At 38.6% G+C, this 24609-nt stretch overlaps 2 protein-coding genes across 2 annotated transcripts in view; one reads left to right on the top strand and one right to left on the bottom strand.

Moving 5' to 3' along the window:
* Positions 1–1005: 1005 nt before the first annotated feature.
* Positions 1006–6114, top strand: LOC141018426 (12-(S)-hydroxy-5,8,10,14-eicosatetraenoic acid receptor-like). The gene is made up of 3 exons (XM_073493398.1): positions 1006–1559; positions 2008–2413; positions 3367–6114. Exons 1-3 carry the CDS (start codon positions 1405–1407, stop codon positions 3868–3870), a joined length of 1065 nt encoding a protein of 354 aa, XP_073349499.1. The 5' UTR covers positions 1006–1404; the 3' UTR covers positions 3871–6114.
* A 7723-nt stretch (positions 6115–13837) lies between these two features.
* The window catches only part of msraa (methionine sulfoxide reductase Aa), a 43285-nt gene continuing 32513 nt past the window's right edge, over positions 13838–24609 (bottom strand). Inside the window, exon 6 of the mRNA XM_073493285.1 lies at positions 13838–14610. Within this exon, the coding sequence (XP_073349386.1) occupies positions 14440–14610 (171 nt within the window). The 3' untranslated portion in view covers positions 13838–14439. The remainder of the gene's footprint in view (positions 14611–24609) is intronic.

Genomic DNA, 24609 nt, shown 5'->3' with positions numbered 1-24609 from the left:
AAGACACCATCTCGTCTGTTTCTGCCTACAGTGGCGGATCAGAGATGGAACAAAACTGTACCCCCATTCCACCTCTGTAACTTTCACACAGACAGCGAGGGAGAATATCGCCGCAAGATTCCCGCCTTGAAAGGGAAATGGTACAAATAGAAGTTTTCTATCGTTAATTTCCTCGCTCATGATAACTATAGCGTGGGCTGAATTCCTACATACTTCATTAATTGAAAGCATATTAAGGCTTAAAGTTATGCAGAATTAAGGGCAGGGCCACTCTGAGAGACAGCGACAACTAGTTGTGTAGCTAGGTGTCAGTAACCAGGCTCCATTAGAGCACCTTAGCTCTAATACCAAATAATGGTATTCGATCAAATAAATAATCAAATAATGAGCAAAGAGGTGGAGCTCTTTGCTCATTATTGGATTTGCCAGGAGTTAGACGGAGTCAGGCACTGCAGGTCTTAGCCACGACACTGAGCGCCACGATATTTCCTCAGACACCTACTGTTGACCTCGTTGAGACTAGAACCAACTAACATTACATTCCATTAAAATCTTTTTTTTTTTTTTTGTGCGTATCTGTTTTCAACCTGTCTTTACAGGTATACATTATTGCTCAATACTCAAAGAAACTTCATATGTCATTTTCTTAGAGGGACAATATTTTCCCACACAATTCATCATCTTAACCACACATAAAGCTAGACATGTGCAGGCATGATGGTTTCGAGTGGACAACCACCTGAGGAATTTCACAAGCATTTCTGCTGGGGATCACCTTTAACTGCCAGTTTCCAGTTACCACATTCTGTGCAATACAGAAACTATACATCCATGAGGTCTTTCGTTTCACTATTCTTCTGCATAATCATAGTGCAATCATAGCATTTTACGTTTGAAAAATGAATCCAGCATCTTTCTTGCTTTGCTCGTCAGTCAGAAAAGCCCCTGTGTTTAAACCACACCTCCAGCTGACTATAAATTCTTCCTCTCTGAAGGAACCGTCTCAGCCCTGTACAACAAGGACTCGCAGCCTCATTGACACAGGGTGTTTTCTCTTCTCTATTTTCAGCACTTCTTTCAGCGTATGCAGTGTTTCCAGCACGTTTTCTCAGCATGTTTTGGCACAGCCAGCCGGGTTTTGACAGAGCTCCAGAATCACTGTAAGGCTCTCAGAAGGGGACTGTTGAATTTGACGGATCACAGTGAGAAGGGGAATCGCCGCATGAGGAGAGAAGATTCTGGGTCAGAGGCAGCCACAACCACTTCCAAAACGAAGGATTCAACTGTGTGATGCCTGTCTGGAAACACCTTTAACCCACATCCTTCCTTTTCCACTGGTATTCCATGTAATAGGACTTCTACAACTTTGACTGCAACTTCTCCTACACTCCTTCCAAAACCGTTATGAACAGCCAACAAAACATGTCTACGAATTCGACTATTGACCACTGCAAAACACCCAGTCCTGTGACATATGAAATCCTCTCCTGGGTGATGGTTGTTCAGTTCATGCTGGGTCTGCCTCTCAACCTGTCCGTCCTCTACATCTTCATCTTCAGGTATGACCAAACATGAATTTCTGTCACTGCCTTATTCTCCTTTTTTTTTTTTATAAAACTACTCAACTGTAAAATTAATTACAGTGCATTAGAGTAAGGTAGAAGTCAGTAATTCTGATCTGAAAACTTGAACTTGATAACTGATGTTTACACGACTCATCAGCTGATTGGTATTTCCTGGCATTTAGCCTCACTGATTGATTGATTAGATAATACCAGAAAGGTGATGTGGTTAATTAATTAAGTAAGTAAACTATTTTAAACATTAAGCAGAGTGTTGAATGAGTGACTTGTCACACCAGAGCTGTGGAGAGATTCAGTAGTTGTTCATGATAAATGGACCAACAGAATCAGCAACATAGGGTTAGTTACTGTCTGCACTTCTGCTTATTCTTGATGCTGAGCTAACAGTGTCAAACAACTGTTTTGTCAATGACTTCCTCTATAGGTTCAAGTTCTGGAAGAACAAAGGCATCTTCCTGTTCAATATTGTGGTTGCTGATGTCTTGCTGGTGGCCTGTCTTCCTGCCAAGGTCTACCACTACCGTCACAACCTGAGGCGCAGCCAGAATCATGCAGTGTGTAAGACAATGCTCTTCATGCTGTTTCTCAACCGAGGAGCCAGCATTGCCTTCCTCATCACCCTGTCCATTGATCGCTACTTCAACGTGGTACATCTTGGAAGGAGGAACTTTGTCAAAATCCTGAAGAAATCTCCTCAGATCTCCATCTTCATCTGGCTTCTCTTGTTGCCCCTCACCATCCCCACTATGGTGAAGACCTTTGAGTGTTGTAACAGCCACGGCCGCGAAGTTGAGACTGATTACCACGATGTAACAGACACCTTCAGAGAGGTATTGTTTTCTGTCCTTCACTTGCATTCACATTGCTTTAAAATATTTACCTATGACATGAAAACCACAAAGGCTTCAATTGATTTCATTACAATGAGAGCACAAACAACAGCCCAATATATACTCTGTCATCAAAGAGCCATTCCCGACAAGGCTAACGTTTAACACAATTATTTACACAACCTCATTCCTACACACACACACACACACACACAAAATAAGAAGCAGGTGAATCGATAGTTAAAATAATCTTACACTGCCGACATGTTGTTTAGTGAGATATGTTATATGTTACTTTCTTAAATTTCTGTGAGTAACAGCAATTATGATTAGAGAACGACTTATATATCAGTTGGCTTCAGTCTAAAATATATCGGTATCGGCTAATCTGTTACCTGGGGATATCTATAATTATCTAATTCCCTGCACTTGATGTCATTTTAGGCAATGAAGTTTATTATTTAACTTTTAAATATCATATCACATTTTAAAGACATCGGTATCGATATTGGACTTTTTCACTTCCTAGTATCGGTGTCTGCACCAAAAATCTGGCTCTAATTACAGCCATTTTAAGATTACACTGTCTTTGCATTTAAATTAGTAATTTTAATCCCAGTAATGCAGTGATCTGTTAAAAATGAATTAAATACATTTTTGTCTACCACACAACAGGTTGTGATAACAACAGTTTCTGTAAAAAGACTGAGTTCTTGTAAAACATGTACATATGTAAAAGTGCACAGTTTATGTCATACTATTATTTGACTTTAGATTTATGGGACTGCTGATGAGTTTATTTAACTTTTTTAAGTTTGGAAATGAGTCAGAAACTCAGCAAAGTGAAGGGGTAAAGATAAGTCAACTCTGTCAACTGTATGTACATGAAAGTTCACTTTGATGTACTGGCCATCATCCTCAAAGTCACTTTTATTTTCCGTTTTTTTTTTTAGGTCGTCTTCTTCTCGCAGATCGTCATCCCATTCATCATCCTTGTCTACTGCACTGTGCACATCGTGAATCGACTGAGGAAGAAAACTGTGGGGGAAAAGACCAAACTGAGGAGGGCGGTGTTCGTGGTCATGTCTGTTGTCGTCGTCTTCTCCATCTGCTTCCTGCCTTGTGCTATAGCCCGAGCGGTGCTGCTGAGCGTCAGGCTGCGAAAATTGCAGAAGGCAGAGGACATCGTGGTTCAGGTCTACGACAGCCTCATGGTTTTGTCTTACATGGACTGCCTACTGGACCCGCTGGTTTACTGCTTCTGTAACTCAGGGTTTAAAGACGCTTACATAACCAGCTTCTGTCCTGCAGTTCTTCAAGAGAAACTGCTAAAGTCTGACTTTGGACTCGGAACAACAACAACAACAACAAACACAAATACAAACACAAACACAAACACAACAACATCTGGAACTAGAACCATTACTTTGCCGCTAATAGAGAAATTAAATTCTTAAATTGCGATCACAGTAACTATCTCCGAAGAAGCACGGGTTATCTATTTAGCAAAATGCCACACAGACACGTAGTAAAGTATAACCACTGGTCCACCCACTCAGTCTACAGATTGTCTGGCAGATTAGACTGATTCCCTGGAAATGTTGGGTCGAGCAGTACTGAGAAATGACATTTACTCAAAGGTTCACCACATCAGATACAGTGAAGGCACCTGATATCACATCTCCACCTTACAGTTTATCATCTGTGGACATCCCCATCAATTCTGGTTAAACCATCATCAATGTAAACACAGCACGTTCATCCTGTTTGGGTCCAGATGTGCACAAAGTTGTTATATTTTTGAACACAGCCTCGATTCAAAAAAGTTAGGACTCTGTGTAAAACATAGATAAAACAGAATGTTATATACTCAATTTAAAACAGTACAACGACAATTTAGTTTTACCTTATCAACTGCATTACATTTTTGTAAATAAATGTTTATTCTTAATTTGATGGCAGCACCATGTTTCAAACATGTTGGGACAGGGGCAACAAAAGACAATGTGGAATGATCCAAAAACACCTTCCACAGGTAAACAGATTCATTGGTGACAGTGTCATGATTGGAGGGCTACATGGGATCTGCGACAAGTAGAGTTGCTGCTTGTAAAACTCAGAACATTAACACATCTCGACCCCCTTGTGCATGTGTGGGACAGTCATTTGTCACAGTTAGCGATAAGATCAAAGTTTGTGGTACAGGGTACCAGTATGTCAAAAATAAGATGTACTGCAGAGGAACTACTACAAAATGTTTATTTCAACCTGCTTGAGATCATTTTAGGTTGACTTCATGTATTATGTTATCATTTTTGCTCAAAAACAATCGTTTTCTTACATGATTATTGTCTATCACTGTACAAGTAAAGACCCATTCCGCTGAATTATAGGGCAGCCTCGAAATGTTCAGTCATTGATGTGGATGTGGCAATGTTCACCACTTTGCGACACACATGATTGTATAAAGGATATTACGACATGGGCTCAGGAGCACTTTAATTTTACGGTTGTTGGTTTGTTTTAATAATGATTGTATTCTGTTTTTATTGACGTTTTACACAGCATCCCAACTTTTTTGGAATCGGGGTTGTAAAGTAATAATACTGAGAATGTTCAATTATGATTTAAATGCATTTTTTTTTATTTCTCACAAAACATGCCAGCAAAGGTCCAGCTGAAATATTTCTCATTATAATCCATGTGAAATCCATACTCAATAATGTGTCATACAAAACCTCTATGTTGAAGATCACCGCTTTCAATTACTCACTGGCCCACGCAAAGAAATTAGTCAGAGAAGAAAAGGAAGAAGTCAGGGAGGTGTCAGTCTGTACACGCACATACAGACCTGCGAAGAGGGTTGTTCAGCCAAAAATAACTGCAAACACCAGTGTGGGAGTAAAGGCCAGGGCATTTAAGTGGATTAACAGAGTTGCGTATAAAACTTTCTGACTGGTCCACTCATTAGGCTTTATATTATGTAGCTGCTGCCTGATCTAATGTAAAATACACTTTGCAAAATCATTTAGACGGCTATAAGACAAAGTGTAAAATGTAAATTTATGTTTCAGATGCATGCTTGAATAGTATATTTTATATATATATATATATTTTTTATATTATTATTTACTTGAAGGCTTTTTTGTTTATTGGAATTATTTCAAACCAGTTGTTAAGAGATGAGAGATTGCATTATACTGAATATTATGAGTCCTGCAATATCTAAGAGATACTCAACAGTATAGTACAGGAAACCCAACATACTTTATAGAAGCTTGTTGGAAGCTGATGTACAGCACGGTTATCCTTACAATGTTTGCATAGCTGTCATTCATCACTCAGGAAACTCTAAATACCTGTGTTCATCGTCAGTACCTCAGACCAGTTGTACCTGTTCTTATTGTGGTTTAGCTTGGTGGAACATATTGAGAGCTGATCTGTACATTTACATGTCACTATCTTATTGCTCCTAGAAGGTAAAGGAATTCATTTTTTTCTGTGGTTGCATTTACACTTCCTATCCTCATTTAAAATCAGCGTTAACTGTTATTTTAAAGAGGTAAAAGATGATGTTCAACAACCACTACCTAAATGTCAAACCCAAGTGGACTACAGCAACCTGGGAGGATGTTTTGAACTTTCCTCATTCATACTGTATACAATTTTGTGATGTTGCTTAATAAAATTTAATCATTTGTATAAATGAAGATACTGACTGAGGATCTCTGTATATTGCTTCTATAAATACACAGAATGCAGGTGATACAGCTAAGAGTCTGCAAGCTAAACAGCTAAACATTAACACTGATACATACACACTGAGCAATGCACCAACATGCAAAGCTTTTTGAAACCACATTCCTGTTTTTCTTAAGGTGTAATGTTATCCCAAACAAACACCACATCCCTGCTGTACCGTCCTACACTGTTGACTTTGCAAATCAGCCTCTTCAGGCTCCATTTTCCACCCCTTTGCAGGAAGGTGCTAGAGTTTGTACAGGTTGTGTATGTGCTGTCAGCTGTGGTCGGTCAAATACAGCAAACTGAAACGGCATATTCTCACATATTGTTGTTATACTGTGTCTTTCCGAGACGCTGTGTATAGACACATAAGCCTCTCATTTTGTTAATTTTTCTTTCTAATGTTAGGATCATTTTGAGGTGTGTAGCCTTTAATCTGGCCAGGCTGCACTGGTGTTGCAACAGGTGAGCTGGTGGTGGCAGTCAAGTCGAGGCTAGCAGGAATATCCCAGCAACAACAAAGTCAAACATAAACATAAACATAAAAATACACTGTACATCGGTGTTTTTGTTACCGCCTTCTTTGCAGATTGGCTCGATGCCCTGTCTGCATTTTTAAAGCCTGTAATGGCTTAATGTCTCACCCACAGACTGAAAGCAGTCTTAAGGAATTCAGCTCAAGATGAGTGATTTGTGTTGAGTTGGAAAACAAATTCAGGGCAAGGAGACTAAGAGACACAATCTTGATGATCGGTATCGGTAAACTGAATGTGCTCTGTGTTGCTTAGGTGAAGTTTGTTGAGAAATGCTTTATTACAAGCTGAAAAACAGTGAAGGTAGTAAAAGCAGTAGGCCTGGATAATGGCAGGAAATGATTTGAGAAGAAAAGTCCAGACTTGTTTTGATTTACTCAGATTATGATTGATGATTCATTTACATCAGATATCAATGTTGCCTGAAGCACTTCTCGGGATTTATTGTGAGAGCATACATTTCTTCAATTAAACGAGTGAGCTACACTGTTGTGTCCTGTTATATAAAGTCTATGTTATAGGCTACATTGTAAACTAGGGATTGGTAATCTAATGATTTTAGATCGTGATCGATGTTCAAGGCATCGACAATCTACTTTTCAGTTGAATCACAGAGACTGGTGTATTTTATGTTATCTTACTTGTGTCTCCAAACCTCATTGACTAACATGTGCTACATGAACATACCATTAGCCAAATGACAGTCGTGCTGATTGGACAAATTACTTCATGCGGCTCTTCCTTGGGTGATGTATTGTAAATAATGCAATGTGAATTTATCCAGCAGTATAGCGTATGAGAAGCTTGTACCAAAAAATAACTAACTTTAATGCAATATTGTGATTTAATGTTGCAAATGGAGAAATTTGAATTAAAAAACTGAAGGTCTGCTTACTAATTCATCTTCATCTGTGTTGACATCAGCCTGATATCTACAGACAATTGGCTAGTGGTTACAAGATAATCAGAGTAATCCTGAGTCAAGACCGTCCAGTAAACCAGGACTCTATCCACATCACAGTACGGGACTATCGTGACTCAAGCCGACTAATATCCCTGTTCATTCAATGTCTTTTTCATATGAAGCACTTCAAGAAGCATTTCTTGTATGAGAAGTGCTATACATATAAAGTTTATTAGTATTAATGTGGAAAGTGATTCTCTACTTTACTTTGACTTAATATAACCTTTTTGTACATGATGTAATAACTAAAGTTTCATAAAGTAGACATTTGACATATCATGCAGCCCTAACCGAACCACTTGCAACAAGCAACCACTGTCCACACATGACAGTGCAGTTAATGAGGAAATGTTTGTTTCTTATACAGCCCTCAGCAGTTGTGTGTGCAGTTCAACACTGACCTCTTCCTAGTAGAGTCATCAGTTTATTCTGCTCCTGCAGAACCTTGTGGATCAGCTCAATCTGCTGCTGAACCACTTCATATGGGTCAGCTGGAGCCTGCCAAAAGACAAACTTTAAGAACTTGACCAATAAAAGAACAGGACATGTTGTAATGACTAGTTTCAGATGCTTTACAGGAGAAAAGATAATCTGTTATTCTACTGCTGTCTGGTGGCAAGAAGACGAACTAAACTAAAGGCAGACATGCATGAAACAGTACTGAATAAAAACAATTCCTTACCATATGAAAATCCAGCCATTAAAATTATTTTTCCTGTTTTAAAGCTCCATTGTTAATGTACCATAAATGTTGAGACAATTAGCAAAAAATATTGATGGACTTTTCCTTTAATCATTGAGATTTTGTGTAATGCAGAAAATTAATACCTACTTGTTGCACAGTCTGATTAACAGTCTTTACAGCTTCAGCACCCAGGTTGGCAGCAGCTGACTGGTATTGTCCAACAGGGAGCGGGTCCAATCTTTCCCCTTGGTGCTCCACCCCACTGACTCCAGAAGTGGCTGTTAGTGGTGCAGGACACTGAACTGACTGATCTGAGTCCATGCATGTCCTCTGGTATGCTTTCTCCATGGTTATTTCAGCAGACATCGCTGGATGGTACTCATTCAGCTTGTATGCAACTCCCCAATACCAAGCTTGTCTTCATCTGAATGTAGCCAGCTGCAAAATGTATTACAGGTGGATTATTAATAACATAAACACACCACAGTGAAATGAGAATGTACTAAAAGGCTTTAACGTTATTGAGGAGAAAGACATATCATGATAGTTGTTTGTATTAGAGCCTCTCATAAGTGGGACAGAGCAACTGGAACAAAGAATATAGAGGCTGAAAGTCAATACAGACATTCTTTGTGATAGATGACTTATTGTGTCTGCCATTTATAAGTCAATCTGTCTATGTGTATGCTTGTATAGAGATATCCACAGCCCTCTCCTCTTCTCGCTAGCTTTTTCTTTGACAGTTTTTATCATGTAGGATTCTTTCTTTGGTCTTTTTGGAAAACTGAAAAAAAAGAACAAACTCTCACGAATTATGACACTTTTCTGAAGTTCAAGCATTTTGTGTCTCATGAATTCCCTATTCCTCATTAACATGATAACATTTTTGCTAGTGATAGCATTAGCATTAGTGAAAACAGCTAGTTAGCTATATGAGTCATACCTTTGTTAGCTAACTCTAACCTCGCATACACGTGTTTTGTGAAGATAAAAATAACTGTAAACCTCCGGTTTGTTCAACAACACTCACCGCCGTTTAAAAGGCATTTCAAAATATCTGTAAGATTAGCTAACAAGGAAATAATTAAGATAAATAGCTCGTGCATGTGCTATACTTAACATTAGCTCTTTGATTCCCTAATGATGGCATTTGACTTTAAAAAGCTAACAGCTAACATAGCATAGACAAATTATATAAAAAATAATGTAATTTAAAAACTACTGGTTGTTCAACCACACTCGCCTCAGTTTAAAAGACATTTTCAATTTCTCAAATACTACTGTCAGACAAGAATAAAAATATCAGGTGTACAACAAAGATTTTAAATTGGCTACTTTTGGAGTTGCAATATAGTTCAACGATCTAAGATGGCTGCCAGAAACTTCTCCTTCCTGCTCTTGTTAAAGAATTAACCGCCACTCTCCTCCTTTTATAATACACTTAACATGATTAAATATATAGGAGCACTTTTTTTTTTTTTTTACTTATAAACACGCTATGGAAAACTGAATATTAAAGTTATAATTTCGTGGAAGTGAGGTGCAGTTAGGTTAGCTTGGGAAGGCGTGACACATGTTTAGCAAACATTACTGTTGATGTTAGCCACTTGGCTATAGCTTATCTGGTGCGGATAAGTGAATACATGGGTAGCAACTGAACGTGGTAAAAGTTATTTACTGATAAACCCTCAGAATGTATTTGTTCTAGGTGAGTACAGGAGTCTTAAAATGTCTTCAGAGCATTAAAGTTACAGTAAGTGTCAATAATTCACTATAGCCATGTTTTCAAAGACTGGCTTTTAGGATAACTATCTTTCAGAAAGAAGGGCTTCGTGACTTGAATATATTACTGTTAATCATTAATTCAAAAGTCTGAAATGTAAAAAATATATATACATATATAAGCTAACTAAATAACTACAGCAGCAGTGCAAACCAGCTTTCAAAGCTCAGCCCCAACTGAATGCCAAACTCCATTTACAATTTATACATTTTAGCTTACTGAATAAATTAAGGCAGTTTAGTTAACTTTCAACTGACATTTTCTAATGAATGACGGACAAACTCGTAACATCACCCTTCAGAAGCGGTGGGATCTCAAGAAGCAGTGGCAGATGATATATTCTGTTAGCGTTAGTTATATTTTATTAGACAGTAGTTAGATTTACCTCTGGACTTCGGTCAGGCTGAGGCGAGTAACCATTGAGGGAAGTTGACTGTTGCTACAGTTACTGAGCATCATCTCCGACACAACACGTGTTTATCGTCACAACTAAACAACTTCACGCTGAATGCGGACAGAGAAGCTGCCTGGAAGCAGAGATGTAACTTGTGTTACAGTGATGTAGCTGTAGGCACTGAAACCTTACAGCACATACGGTTATTTGGACCTGCAGCAGGTGTAAAGGTAGCGATACGACAAACACGTCCGGTAAGACCCTTCAAAATAAAGCATTAGTATTGCGCTTTAATTAGGAAAGCGATACGACAAACACTTCCGGTAAGACACTTCAAAATAAAGCATTTGTATTGTGCTTTAATTAGGAAAAAATGAGTTTCAAGTTTTTATTTTATTTTCTAACAGGTAAAAAAAAAGACTTGTAGATATTGTACAGTGGCCTATTTCACCTCAGTGTTGTGCATATCATTGGCATTTCTGAGATTTAGTAATTTTTTTAGTCATCTGTTTGTGTTTTAATGTTAAAAATGGAAAAAATATCATAAAATATAAATATATGAGAAATAGTCTTTTCTTATTGATGATTCACTCAGCCAGGAGGAAAAGGAGGATGGATTAAGTCAAAAAATTGAATTACGATGAAGGCTGTGGGCCAGAGAGAAATTTCTAGAGAATTTTTTTTTTAAAATAATTTTAAATCAACAACATAAATAGCTTTGTAAGCTGTTTTTTGTGAGGTAAAATGCACTTTAAATATGTATAATCCTTTATTATTAATCATTTTTCATAAACTGAGCACGGCAGGCAGAGTGACACTTGGTGCATAAGGTCAATCAATAAAGAGAACTCTGGATCCTGGTACCATTTTGCATCTTAACAATACAATACAATACAATAGGTGTTTGCTTTTGGCCCGTGACCCACCATTACAGATAAATACAGACTAATGTTTGCAGTACAGTCAACATTGATGCATTCTCATGACATCTGAACTGTTTCTTCTTTGTGTGAAAATTCTTCCTCTTCTGTTTCAATGGAAACGCGTAAAATCGTGTGTGTGTGTGTATCTGTTACCTCAGTTGGCTGGAGCCATGTGCTCATACCGTGGACAAACCACATGATGGCAGCACGATCATGTGTTTCAACAAGGGACAGATCTAAGAGGAGGTCTAGAGATAACAGTTACATAGGAGCAGTGTTCTATATGAGATTAGTAAATTCATAGTCAAAGCCTTTTTCTGTTTCCTGTTCAATTCTGTTCACCAGCCACAGATTCTAATAATATGTTTGTCTCATTGGATTGATGATCACGTTCAGAGTCACTATCGGCCATAGGTCATGTGTTGACAAGGACTGAAAATATTATAAAAAATGTCTACACTCAATACCTGAGTGTTGGCACAAATACCTCAGCAGTACAGTGATTAATCACTTTGATGTAGGTTGAACCAACACATTTTTCTACAAAAGGCCTCTTATCAATAAACGAAAGAAGCTTCACTTCTTCAAAGATGTCGTGGTCTCAGTGTCTCCAACCGAAAGCCAAATTGTTTGAGTAATTGTGTGAAACCTTCTATGAAATTAATCTCTACAAGCACACACCAGCATCACATCCTGGGTTTATTATCATCCGTCACATCCTGCAGATCATTATCTGAATATTGTCCAATAATTACATCCAGAGTATTGAGTCATTTCTCAGAATTATGAAAACACTTTTAGGGGAGAGAGTTTGCACTTTTAAAAGACAAAACTTTTGCTGACTTTTCTTCAAAACAATTGCAGAGCTCTTTGAGTTATTATTGTTCTGTACACAACCAACAAACCGTGAAAGAGGAAAGGTTTGTTTTGTGTGTGGGGGGCCACACTGATATATTTTGAGCCAATATTGCCCTTTTATTAAAAATGGGATCCAGTCCAGCTGATGTCATTCTCATTCAATATGATGGATATTCTGTATAGTGCAAGTTCTCTGACCACACATTTATTATAGAAGTGATCAATGCAGCTGAAGGATGTTACCAAAACACACATTGACAAGATTAAAGGAGCAAATCTGAAAATTGACATTTTTTTTAACCATGTTTAATACATTTAATATTTGCACAAAATCTCAGCCATCATCTGCTTGATTCCAAAAATAGTGGTCAGATTTTGGTTTTGAAAAGCCGGTGGAGCCGTGGTCCTGCAGCCTGCATGGTGGAGATGCTCCAACGCAGCACAGATCCAACATGGCGCTCTGCCATTTCCAAAGAGACTGATCTCTTCCCTCTCTTGGTTTTTTCATCCGTGTGATGGTGATGCCAAGCTTTGGAGGGCCTGGCACCGAACACACTCTCTTCCTCCTGGTGTGTGTGTGTGTGTGTGTGTGTGTGTGTGTGTGTGTTTGCATGCTGTACCATCAAAACACACATACACTGTACAAACACACATTAACAGCGATGACAGATGAGTCACGGACTGGAACATTACTTCAGGCGAAGATCAGAGGAAGGAGGTCATCCAAACCCCCCCACCCGAGACACAACACATACACATACACATACAAACACACACACACACATACACGCCACAAAAGAGCAAACACAAACATATGAATATATTTTAAACAGAAAAATCTCTGGTTCACCTCGTCTGCTGCAAATCCAGTAAGAGAAAATAATAGCATTCAGCTAGCTCAGGTAGCAAAGAGAGAATCTTTTGATCTGACATTAAATTGACTTTGTGTCTGCAGAATTCATAATTTATTAAATTCAAACAATTTTATACATTTGTAAAGCTCCATGCTACCATTTGCTCCACCTATTTTTTAATGCATTTTCTGGGCTGAGGTGACGGCCATGTTGGTGTTGGTAGTGACGTACATGAGTGAGACGATGTAGTTCACTGAACGGTGTTTCACCATCTTTATGATCAACTTTGACTTGCAAAATGATCTTTTAAATTGACAAACATATGCGATTCAGGGTGCAACACAAATTAAGATTAAAAAAAATTTCTCTCTCCATTGACTCCGCACAAATTTTATCCGAAAATAAGGTCCCATGGGGCACACTGAAAGTTTTGTTATTCAGAGCACCAGACTCTTGGAACAGCAGAGCGCCAAGAGCAATCACTGTTTTAAGAACAGCTGAAATGGTAGACGTGGTTAAATGTAGACTGTGTGTGAAATAACGGAAACAATTTAAAACACATGAGCAAAGAAGAGTGAAGTGAGGTTAGCTAGCTGTGAGCAAGAAGCCTGTGAGGCATATCGTTATGATATACATCTCAAGCATAACCTCCTTGGCAGAGGTAAAAACACTTAGAAAAGACACTGTATGATTTCAGAAGCTTTTATTGTGTTTTATTCCTCTATAGACATTTAAAAAGCAAACTGCATCAAAATCAAAGCAAGTCCCTCTTAAAAAATAATCATTTATGAAGCAACCTGAACCATAACATCATTATTTTTTGTCAGCAGTCGCAATTCAAAACAGTCACCGAGCTAAAACTCAAATTTTGCTCAAATTGCATAAAAGTATGAACTTAGTGAAACACAGATTCTGTTGACACTAAATTGAATTCCTTCTTAAATGACACTGTGTCTACACATCACTCTTACAGGTTGAATTATATTATATACCGAGGAGTGTATCTCCTGTGAAGCCTTTCACCAAAGTGACATGTTGCATTACATTTTGAGGCACCGGTATGATTACTGTTAGCAAAGAGCCGAGAAGACTGACAGCCTTTATCAGTTTCTTATTGACAATCAGATTCTTTTCATTGAGATATAGCAGCTGGATTTGTGAGATAAATGCATGTTTATATATTTAAAATATGAAATTTGAATCTAAAAGTGTTTTGAAACTTAAAAATCATCCCATCATTGTATCCTTTCTAAATAGACCTGAGATGGTTCTTGTCTCTCATTGGCTATCAGGACTTCTTCTTGATTTCTATTGGACAGGAGACTCCTGTCCCTCTCAGACCGCAGTATCCATCAGGGTTTTTACTCAGGTACTGTTGGTGGTAATCCTCGGCGTAGTAGAAGGTCTTGTCTTCGGCTATTTCTGTTGTAATCGGACCGAAGCCGTTGTCGGTCAGTTCCTGAAAGAAGCAACGACAAAGACACAAAATGTATAGATCTAGGACATAAACTGGGTGAAAAAAAAGGATTTGTTGTGGTTTAAACGAGAAAAATAAATGAAAGAATGATGAAATAAGATTAAAGGAGACCTATTATGCCTTTTTGTTTTTTGCCTTTCCTTCACTGTGTTATACTGTACAGGTTCTTGCGCATGTAAACGATGTTGAAAGTTAAAAAGGTCCACACCAACAGAAGCTCCTCTCTCCCACGGAAAACACTGCTCCTGAAACGCCGTGTCAGTAATCCCGCCATCAATTCTGTGACAGTTTCAGAAAACCGATTTGTGTTTTTTGAGCTTGAAAACATGTAAACTATTCTTGTAGTGACCCAAAAAAAAATTATGAACCTGAAAAAGAACATGATATATCTCCTTTAAGCCTTCAGTGATCTCTGTGGGGGTCTGTTTTTGCAGCAACAACAAAGGGCCCAGCAGGAATATGCCGGGGAAAATAGAAAAAGAACGGAGTGCATGATGGGAAATGAAGATTTCATCTCTAAAATGCTGAAAACCTATAAATTCTTGTGCTTCCTATTAAAATGCCCCTAAAGTTGGGATTTTAAGGGAAAACAAATGCAGATATCCTTTGTTTTGCTCCAAATACTGACCTTTTGACATTTTTTATCTACTTTTACATTTATGTTTGTATTAGAGTCAACCAATATATCGGTTGGCGGATATTATCCGCCGATATTGACCTACCACAGATATATCGGTATCAGCTGTATGTTGGCCAATAGTGGAGTACGTTTGTTAAACTGTGAAATATCCTGCCTCTGTTACATACGTAGCTTTGTCACAAGTGTTCGATAACCACATTTGATCATTAAAAAAAATTGTGTTTTTGTATATATCAATACATCAATATATTTTTTCACTCCTTAATATCAGCATTGGCTCCATAAATCTAGTATCCATTGTTATTTATCTGTATTGAAGTGACTTCACCATAAGAATAATTTGAATTCTCGTCAAGGCCTCATGCTGCAGAGGGCTTATTAGCATCTTAGAAAAAAGAGGAAATGTGTCATGTGTTTATGCAAAAGACATGAGTACCTCCAGGTACTGATACTGAAGAAAACAGACAAAACACACACATACTGTACACACACACACACACACATACACACACACACACACACATTCACAGTGGAATCAGTTGGTGATGACACTTTCTCCTCCTCGTGATAAAAATTACTCAACCAGATGGCGTGTGGGTAAATTAAAAGACAAAGAGACACATGAAAAGATACACACACACACTTATGAATGTGTAACGAGGGGTGCTGCTGTGTTTTTAAGCATGTGTGCACGCATGTTTACAGCAAAGCTTCTCATTTGATCATATCACGGAGGACGGAGGAGCCAAATTGGGTTCGACGTTTACATGTTAGGCCTTTTATCTAAAAAGCTGCTGTTCTTCCTCGCAACATTGCAGCTACTAAAACCCTCTGTGCACTGAGAAGGGAAACAAACCCAAAGCTTCTGACCGGGCTACATTAAATGTTTCTGATGAGGCAAAAAAAAACAGGAAGCTCTCAGTAAAGCCAGACATGTTAGTGTCAATATTGTTCCATGTTTATATCTGGTTAAAGTTTCACGGGGATGCTTCATTTACTGTCTGAGTATTCAGGTTAAATATTTAATAACTGGATGCCCCATTTAATTTTGAGTGTGCAACTGCAAAACTATCACGTACTATAATTTACAGCTTAATTATACGTTCCATACCCTGTGATTATGGAGTTGCAACTGATTTTTTTAAATTAGCAAAATTCCTGGACTAAGAATCACAAAATAGGCCTTAAACATCTCCTTCATCCTCAGACGCTACAAACAAGTGAAACATAGCGTCATCATGATGCTAAAAGATCAGGTTGAAGGAGCAACTGATATAAGCAATTATTTAATCTAAAAAAACATATCTTGTATCTTATTTTTTATACTTTTACACATTTGTGATGTGACAATTTTGTTGTATTGAATGTTTTTAGACCTGATCATTTTCATGGAAAAAACTGAATATTAACGAAGAATCACATTGAATTTGCTCTCGTTCACAAACCTGATCAATCTACTAATATATAAAGAATCAAACTGCCTCATATCCATCTTATCACAGGGTGACAGACACCAGTGTTTCCTTCACTCAACACATTCACCATCCCTCTCCACTCCTCCATCCAGTCCATTAGTTGGAAACCCAGAGGTCATGCAGGCCTCAGGGACTGGACCTGAAACCCAGGAGGGTGGACCTGGAACTTCCACAGGCAGCAAGGAGCATGTTTAAAAACAAAATGGGCTTTTTAAGAGCCTGTTTCAATGAGCTGATGTCAAGATCATTCTGGCTTTCAAAGGTCAAGGTGAGGTTAACTGTTGTTGCTCTACCACCTGCAGCTGCTTTCAGTCAAACAGTTAAGGGCCTTGCTCCCAATATGACCTTGGTCACTTATGTGTGGCAGGTGTGTGGTTGAGATAAAAATGACGTTCGATAAAACTGGAGACCATTCTGCAATGGGATCAAACCTGCTGTGACTTGAATGGTGCAATGGACCAAATGACAATAGAGAAGTGAGTCTGGTGAAACAAGAGAACTATACCATGTTGATTGGTGTACATTCCTTGTTCAGGTGTGATCCCGTCACAAGATAGTCTCTAAACTGATCCTGAATCTGCCCTCTTCCTCCTGGACAAGTATGTGATCAGGAATGTTGATTACTTCAGCTTTCTCAACAAAATGACTATTATCAAGCAACCCAGTCTGTTAGCTGTAGGCTTACATGTAACAACTATCAACAGAAAGTTAAACAAAGTTACATTTGTTTTACTATGATCATATTAATAACATCATTGATTGATGGAGCGTGGGGGTAGTACCAGGGTGCTGGTCCTACTGTTGAGCCCCCCCAAAGATGTCACAGGTGTAAATCAACGAGACATTGAGGGAGGGGGTGCCTATTTAAAAACCTTCTGAAGCTATCTAACACAGCTCCAGTTTAGAGGGAAGTACCTGAAGGGAGGAAAAGGAGAGCGGTGCAACAGGCTTGAATACCTGTAAAGGTGAGCCTGTTTCGAGAAGTATCATATTTTGCATACATATATATCAGTCTTTCATAGCTACAAATAGATACATTACTTCATTGCTATGCATTCTGCAAACATGTGTGTTTAAAAATCAAAAATAGTATTAACAATATTAAATGGGTCTAGCAAGATTAAAGATCTTACGACATGAGGAGGGGGTGCGCAAACAAGGGGCCAGTTTCAACAAACATAAAAGTTGTTTGTAGTTGCTTTCAGCTAAGTTGCCAAGGTCATATAAAATATTGAAGTGAATATAAAATGTATAGTCACTGTATTGTCAGGGTTAATTCCCAAAAGCACGACAGAACGTGCATGCAGACGTGATACTATTATAAAGTCTGGCCAAGGTTCTCAGATACTGTGATTACATGACAGTGTGGCTGGTTATGTTTTCACCTTGGGAGTCTGTGTGTGTGTGTGTGTGTGTGTGTGTGTGTGTGTGTGTGTGTGTGTGTGTGTGTGTGTGTGTGTGTATGTGTGTTGTCATTGTTATATGTTGCCCTGGACACCTACTGTTTTGGGAACCAGCCACAGAAGCTGTTTTGAGTACTGCCAGGTGATATGTCTGTCTGTCTGTGAACACATACTGTCAATGTGATAGCACCATAACTGTGCAAGAGGCAGACAGGAAACTTTACAGGTGTGTAGGTGAGATCAAAATGAAGGTGGAGTGTGAAGATGGGTGTGGTCTGACCCATGGTTACTGAGAACACATGCAATAATGTAGTAAGGACTACAGAGTACTCATGGGTCAACATGTTAATGGGCATCATGGCTGGTGTGTTCCCATCGCAAGATGGTCTCTAGTTTCCTTCTCACAGTGTAACATTATTCACCATTACCCCTTCACCTGAACAATTTATGATGTAATATATGGTATCAAAACATACGGGTAGACATCACCTTTTCTGTGTTGTCATGTTTGGTTCAAGAGCTTTTGTGCAAAATACATAATTCAGTAATGGCAGGAAGTAAAATGGCGGCCATGGCTGCCCCATGACATTTTTGCAACAGCTCTATATCTGAAAATGTTCAGGGCTCCAAATTGTGCAACTGTACCAAGTTTCATGCTTTTATGAAAAAGATTTTTTGACATATCATCTGGACTATCTAGTTTTGTTATCACAACGTACCTGAATTCACCATTAACTGTTAATCTGAACAATTCATGATGTATATGGTATCATTGTAATCCTTGACCATCTAAAAATGGGGTCGACATCATCTTTTCTGTGTTATCATGCTATACATAATTTAGTAATGGTGGAAAGTAAAATGGCCGCCATGGCAGCCACGTGGCATTTTGGCGATGGCTCCATCTCTAAAAAATGTTCAGGGCCCCAAACTGTACAACTGTACCAAGTTTAATGCTTCTATGAAAAAGTGAACGATTCAGCTCAAATTAGTTGCATATCATCCAGACTAGTACCTAAACTGAACCAAACTGCAACCATTTCACTACATTTACCACAAAACGTCACGCAACTCTATTTTTACCATGTTGTCAGGATAAGTGTATTCGGCAACTGACATACCTCCATTTAACTAACATTGTTACATCCACCATTTTGTCAGACATGACAAAACAAATATGGATAGACATCTGTGTGGATATCTTTATAATGACCTTCGACTTTAATTTCACTACTACACTGTACTGTTCCCAGTTTCCTCGTTATTGTCCTGATTTGTTTTCATTTGTTTATTCTCTCAGCTTCGGACTTCCTCTAAATTCTGATCACTGTCATCGTGATTGATTTCCAACACTCTTCTCATTGTGAGGGCAGAGGAGTCATCATAGCATATTGAAATTCTGGTACCATATCTCAGAAAGAATAACATACTGAGGAATTGTAAATACAGAAAGTTAGTCTGTAATTATGAATAATTTGAAATACTGTATACAAACATTGCAACACATTGTAACTGGCAGTGATTGACAAGTGAAGACAAAACTATATAAAGCTACAGTGCAAAATAACAATAGATGATAAAGAACAGCAGTCTAAAAGTAGATGTATATATAAAAGAAAATAGTGTGATGGCATCCATTTTGCTGACAGATTTATTAAACAGCATAATTCCTGTTCTGAATGCACTTCCAGTTTGAGTGTAAAGATCTCTCCGGGGAAATACTGAAGTTCTCTCTTTATTTATAGTACAAAAACACAATCAGACTTAAAGTGGTGCAGGGTAATTTCACACATTGGTGCCTCTAATAGTTAGTGAGGGGTAATTGTTTGAGAACCATTTTAACTTCATTGACGTCAGCACTCGGAAGTTGTTAAGGAAGATGTCAGCAAACAAACCCAGAGGGTCTGTGCTGCTTTTATAACAGAAAATACCAACGAGACGAAAGACACAAAGGATCTAACGTTGGCAAGTTTAGCTTTTAATGGACAGGAGTTTACTCCCTGCTGTTTGATTCATCACTTCCTGTACTGACACCACAGCTTAATGTGAGGCCACCCTGAGACTGCACATTATAATTCAGGCTGGAACATTTGAGTACTTGTAACATTTATTTATTTTGTACCATTCAAAAAGAAACTGCTAAAAATAGTTTCATGCAAACAAAGGTCTTTAGTCTGGATTTATAACAGATAAAGAGAGATTGAGCTGACTTCACCTGTTCTCAAAGTTTCTTCTAGATATGTGTATTGTAGAACAAAATTAAACTAGTGCCTGATGGCCTGAGAGATCTGGAGACTTTATAACAGAGAGGCAGATCAGAGCAGCACTTCTCAAAATCATACAGTGCTTTAAAAACAGGTCAGGTTCAGGTCAGAATATTTTAAATCCACCCCACAAGTCCACTACATTATGTGCAAACACCAGCAGCTGAAATGCAGTGTTATGTCTGTCATAATTTGCTTCTTAAGGAAACAAAATGGGACACAGTTTTAGTTTTCAGCCAGAAGCACCAACGGAAGTTAAAGCATCCGACCTTCACAGGACAAAAGCTGCACACAAAGCACGTTTTCTAAAGGCGTTAGTGATGGTTGAAGCTATGGCTTGTGGTCTGCGATGAGTTTAAGCCACAAATGTTTGCATGTTAGATTTGTTCAGAGTCAGGCTGGATGGAATTAAGGTTTTTCCCAAGATACACTTGAGGGTCTCGGCAGGTCTTAACAAACCAGTGGGTCATTCAGGATCCCAGAGAAACAGCCACACAAATGTCTCCAAATGACCTTCTGCATGTTTTGTCATGTGCAGTGTGGTTCACTTTAAGTTTGATTTTATTCATCCTTACTCTTCTACTACATCTCAAATATTGTGCTTTTTACTCCACTAGATTTGTCTGACAGCTTTAGGTACGACTGTTTTAACTCTTCTAAATACATATATATCCTTTCTGTCCAGTGAAAACCATGTATCTCCAGATTTTGTGATTCCGATTGTTTGCGATAAACGAAAAAGGATGCAGTGTTCCTGTATGTGCTAAGTACTTCTGTACCTCTTCAACGACTGAGCACAGTGTCAACACAACAAACTAAACACTTTTGCTTATCCCCTCATCAACTCAGAACGCGCATCAAAGTAGCATTTACTGCAGTGTATAGTGATTTATTAGCCATAAACCGCAACGAGAACAATGTCAGAGAAGTAAATTATTTGGCAGGAGTGGTTTGATAACCTTCTATGAATGTTTTGACACGTTCTTTCTGGGTTGCCGTTGAAATCAACTGTAACTGCTCTGAATTCAAGTTGACGACAGCTACTCTCCTCCAAAACTGGACAATCTTTTCAGAGTCATCTTTCAAAGATTATGGTCAGCCATTCCTTTAAGATAATGAATATTGTCTATAGATAGCTTTAAGCTAACAATGGTAGCACTGACATCAATCCAACACTTCCTGTGACACTCAAACATCACTACATTTTCCATTATTCTAGTCCAGAAGCATCCTCCCTGCCTTTTCAGCGTTTCAGTGCATTTGTTTGGGCTCCTGCTGCTGTGTGTTAGCAGCCTGCTATAAATGCATAATTCACATCCATTAATTTGCATGTCAGAGAAGTAGATTCCTCATTTGAAATGCAAATACCTTGACTGCTCTGCTAAAGCAAGGAAATGTGAACAATGCTGATAAGCACCCACGAGACAGAGAGAGGAACGGGAAAAACTGGAATGGAGAAAATGCGAAGCTGGCATGTTTAACACGCGAGCGAGGGAAACGAAAGAGGAAAGAAAAGCAGCTGTTCTGTGTCCAGACGTAGATGTATGAATGTTTGTGAAAAGAAAACGTAGCCGGAGAGGTGCGTCAAGAGAGGGAGATGCCAGAACAATGAGTACACACTGCTTCTGCACCCATGCTTGCACCCACCGAGCGAGCACACATTATTACATAAAGCAAGCATGCAAACACACACACACACGCACACACACTGTTACCACTTCCACCTGCCATTTTAGACGCAGTGCACACCCTAATGATGGGTAGGAGGCAAGAGAAGAAAAGGGAGGCTCCTTTCATGCTGCAGACAACCGCCTGCAAGGTAATTTTCTGCAGTGCTGTTGTACCTTACACACACACACACACACACACACACACACACACACACACACACACACCAAATTCCCCAATCACTCTCTGTGCGAACAATACAATCAAGCCAGGCGGCATAGCGAACACAGTCAATACCCTGACACCAAATTAACCACACTGTTCTCTCTCTCTGTTGCCTGAAACTCCTCTCTTCCTCCATCTGTGTATCACCTCTTTCAGTCTACATCTTTAATGTTTGCATGCATGAAAAATGGGGCTGGTAAAGAAGGAGGAGATGTTATTTGACTGTGAGCATCAGCGTGGATGTTAATAAAAATTCAGGAAGTGTCTGGTAGGTGTTTCCTGGGAAAATCCTCCCTGCTGTGATGCATTTTTCAGTTTCAGGAGTGGGTAGTTAGCGTTAGCGGCCGCAGCCACCGTGGCTGCAGGGACAAAGAGAAGAAAGCCACCGACCGCAACAAGAACGACTCGACCAAAGGGTTTTTTGGAGCACAAATTCATTAATATTTCACAGGTTAAGTAAAATGAATGTACGCAGGAAATGATGCATTTTCTCTCTGAATTATTGAAATTCCCTCATCTTTTCTGGCATGAAAGATGTCGAAGCTTTGCGTAAAACATCAGATACAGAGGATCTCACACCATATACATAGTGACAGATATAAAAAATGTTTTTTTTAAAAAACCTGAGTCAAAACATAATCTGAACAAACCCGAACAGTCAGTGTCTGCATATGTGTGTGCGCTAGTTTTGCAACTAAAGCGATTTTTGTGGAGGACAGATTTAAGGCCCAGATGGTTTGGCATGGAGTGTGTTTGCTACAGGCCAACTGCTCACACACACACACACACACACACACACACACACACACACACACACACACACACACAGATGGGAGAGGGTGGGGGAGACAATCTGGTGAGAAAAAAATGAGAGAGGAAACAAAACCTAGAGAGATTGATAGAGAGATGAGGTGTTTAGATGAAGAGAATCTATCAACTGTTTCTTTCTGTGGGACAGAGGACCACAGATATTACCAACTTCAGCAATCTGAACTGCTTTAGAAGGTACACATCCGTTTTAAAGACTCTAAAGATTTATACACCTCATGAAACTCATTGCATACGAGGAAAAAGTGCTATTCTCGGAGCTGCCAGCTAGAAATGTAAATATTGACCTCAGGATGATACCACACATACTCAGGGTGTCAACAGATTTAAAATAGCTAATCCTCTAAGGAGCAGTGATGAACGTGCTTCACAAAGTCAGTGCAATCTGTCTAAACATCCCCCATACATCATGGAAATACATGGAAATGTTGGTGTCATTTTTTGGTGTTTATTTGCCACAAACAGAAAATGTACAGTATGTTTGCTGTAAGCTAGCAACCAACAAAATAAACTGACCTAGGGCCCTCGTTAATAATAATAATAATAACAATAATCTTTAATTATATGGCACCCCTCTTAACGAGGTTACAAGGTGCTTGTACAGTGTAATTAATCAAAATACTATACAGATAACTTAATAGGAAATTACAACCATGTAATGCAAATACAAAAAAACAGAACCAGTCGAATAAACAACATAAAACCATTCATTCATTATCCACAACCGCTCATCCTTTACAGGGTTGTGGGGGATAATTTAAATTATATCTAAAACTGCCTCCTTTTTAAAAATGGTTACTGAGTTAGTTACTGCACTTCTCTTTGACGACAAAATCTTGACAACTGCCGCTGTATGATCGATATGATCGCCCCTTTGTGGTTTACTATCTGTTCGTTTTGTATTTGCAATCGGGACGTCAGAGCAAGGAGGGTGTGGGTGCATGATGTGATCCATAGGAGACAAAAATAAGGTGAATATTATCACCTAGGCCAAGAAAAAGAAAAAGAGCGATGGTGACAAGAAAAAAGATCTTGATTTGATAGGGAGGGTCTTAGATTTGAATTATTTTAGGATAGGAAACAGAACCGCCATAACTGAAGAAGTTAGGATGGCGTAGACCCTGTCCCAAATTCAAATTATTTCTGTAGTGGAGTCTGTAAATAAAAGATTTTCTCACAAGTGTACCTGTACAACCAGAGTGACGATAAATGTCTTGAATCTACTGTCTTTGTACTGTTTCCTACTGAGTACATGCAGAATAGGATTAGTAGATTATCACATTCTGTTTTATTTATGTTTTATACAGCGTCGTTCAAAATTTAAGTTTTTATTATGTTTTTTAGATATAATTCAAACTCCAGTTACAGATGTCTACAGAACTTCTTGTGGTTTAAAATTAAAGTTTTTATGACGGCCAAATTTTACTCCATGAAGCAAAAACTGGATTTGAACCCCGAGCCTGCACTTCTCCAGGTGA

Source organism: Pagrus major, chromosome 22 (assembly GCF_040436345.1).
Source record: "Pagrus major chromosome 22, Pma_NU_1.0".
Lineage (NCBI taxonomy): Eukaryota > Metazoa > Chordata > Actinopteri > Spariformes > Sparidae > Pagrus > Pagrus major.
The sequence above is the reverse complement of the archived record's forward strand: the minus strand, read 5'-3'. Positions and strand labels throughout refer to the sequence as shown.

Bases quoted from the DNA above. Each gene is read 5' to 3' on its own strand.
- LOC141018426 (XM_073493398.1), top strand. From the start codon at position 1,405: ATGAACAGCCAACAAAACATGTCTACGAATTCGACTATTGACCACTGC. The intron at 1,560-2,007 runs GTATGACCAAAC...CTTCCTCTATAG, and splicing joins CTCTACATCTTCATCTTCAG to GTTCAAGTTCTGGAAGAACA. The intron at 2,414-3,366 runs GTATTGTTTTCT...TTTTTTTTTTAG, and splicing joins TAACAGACACCTTCAGAGAG to GTCGTCTTCTTCTCGCAGAT.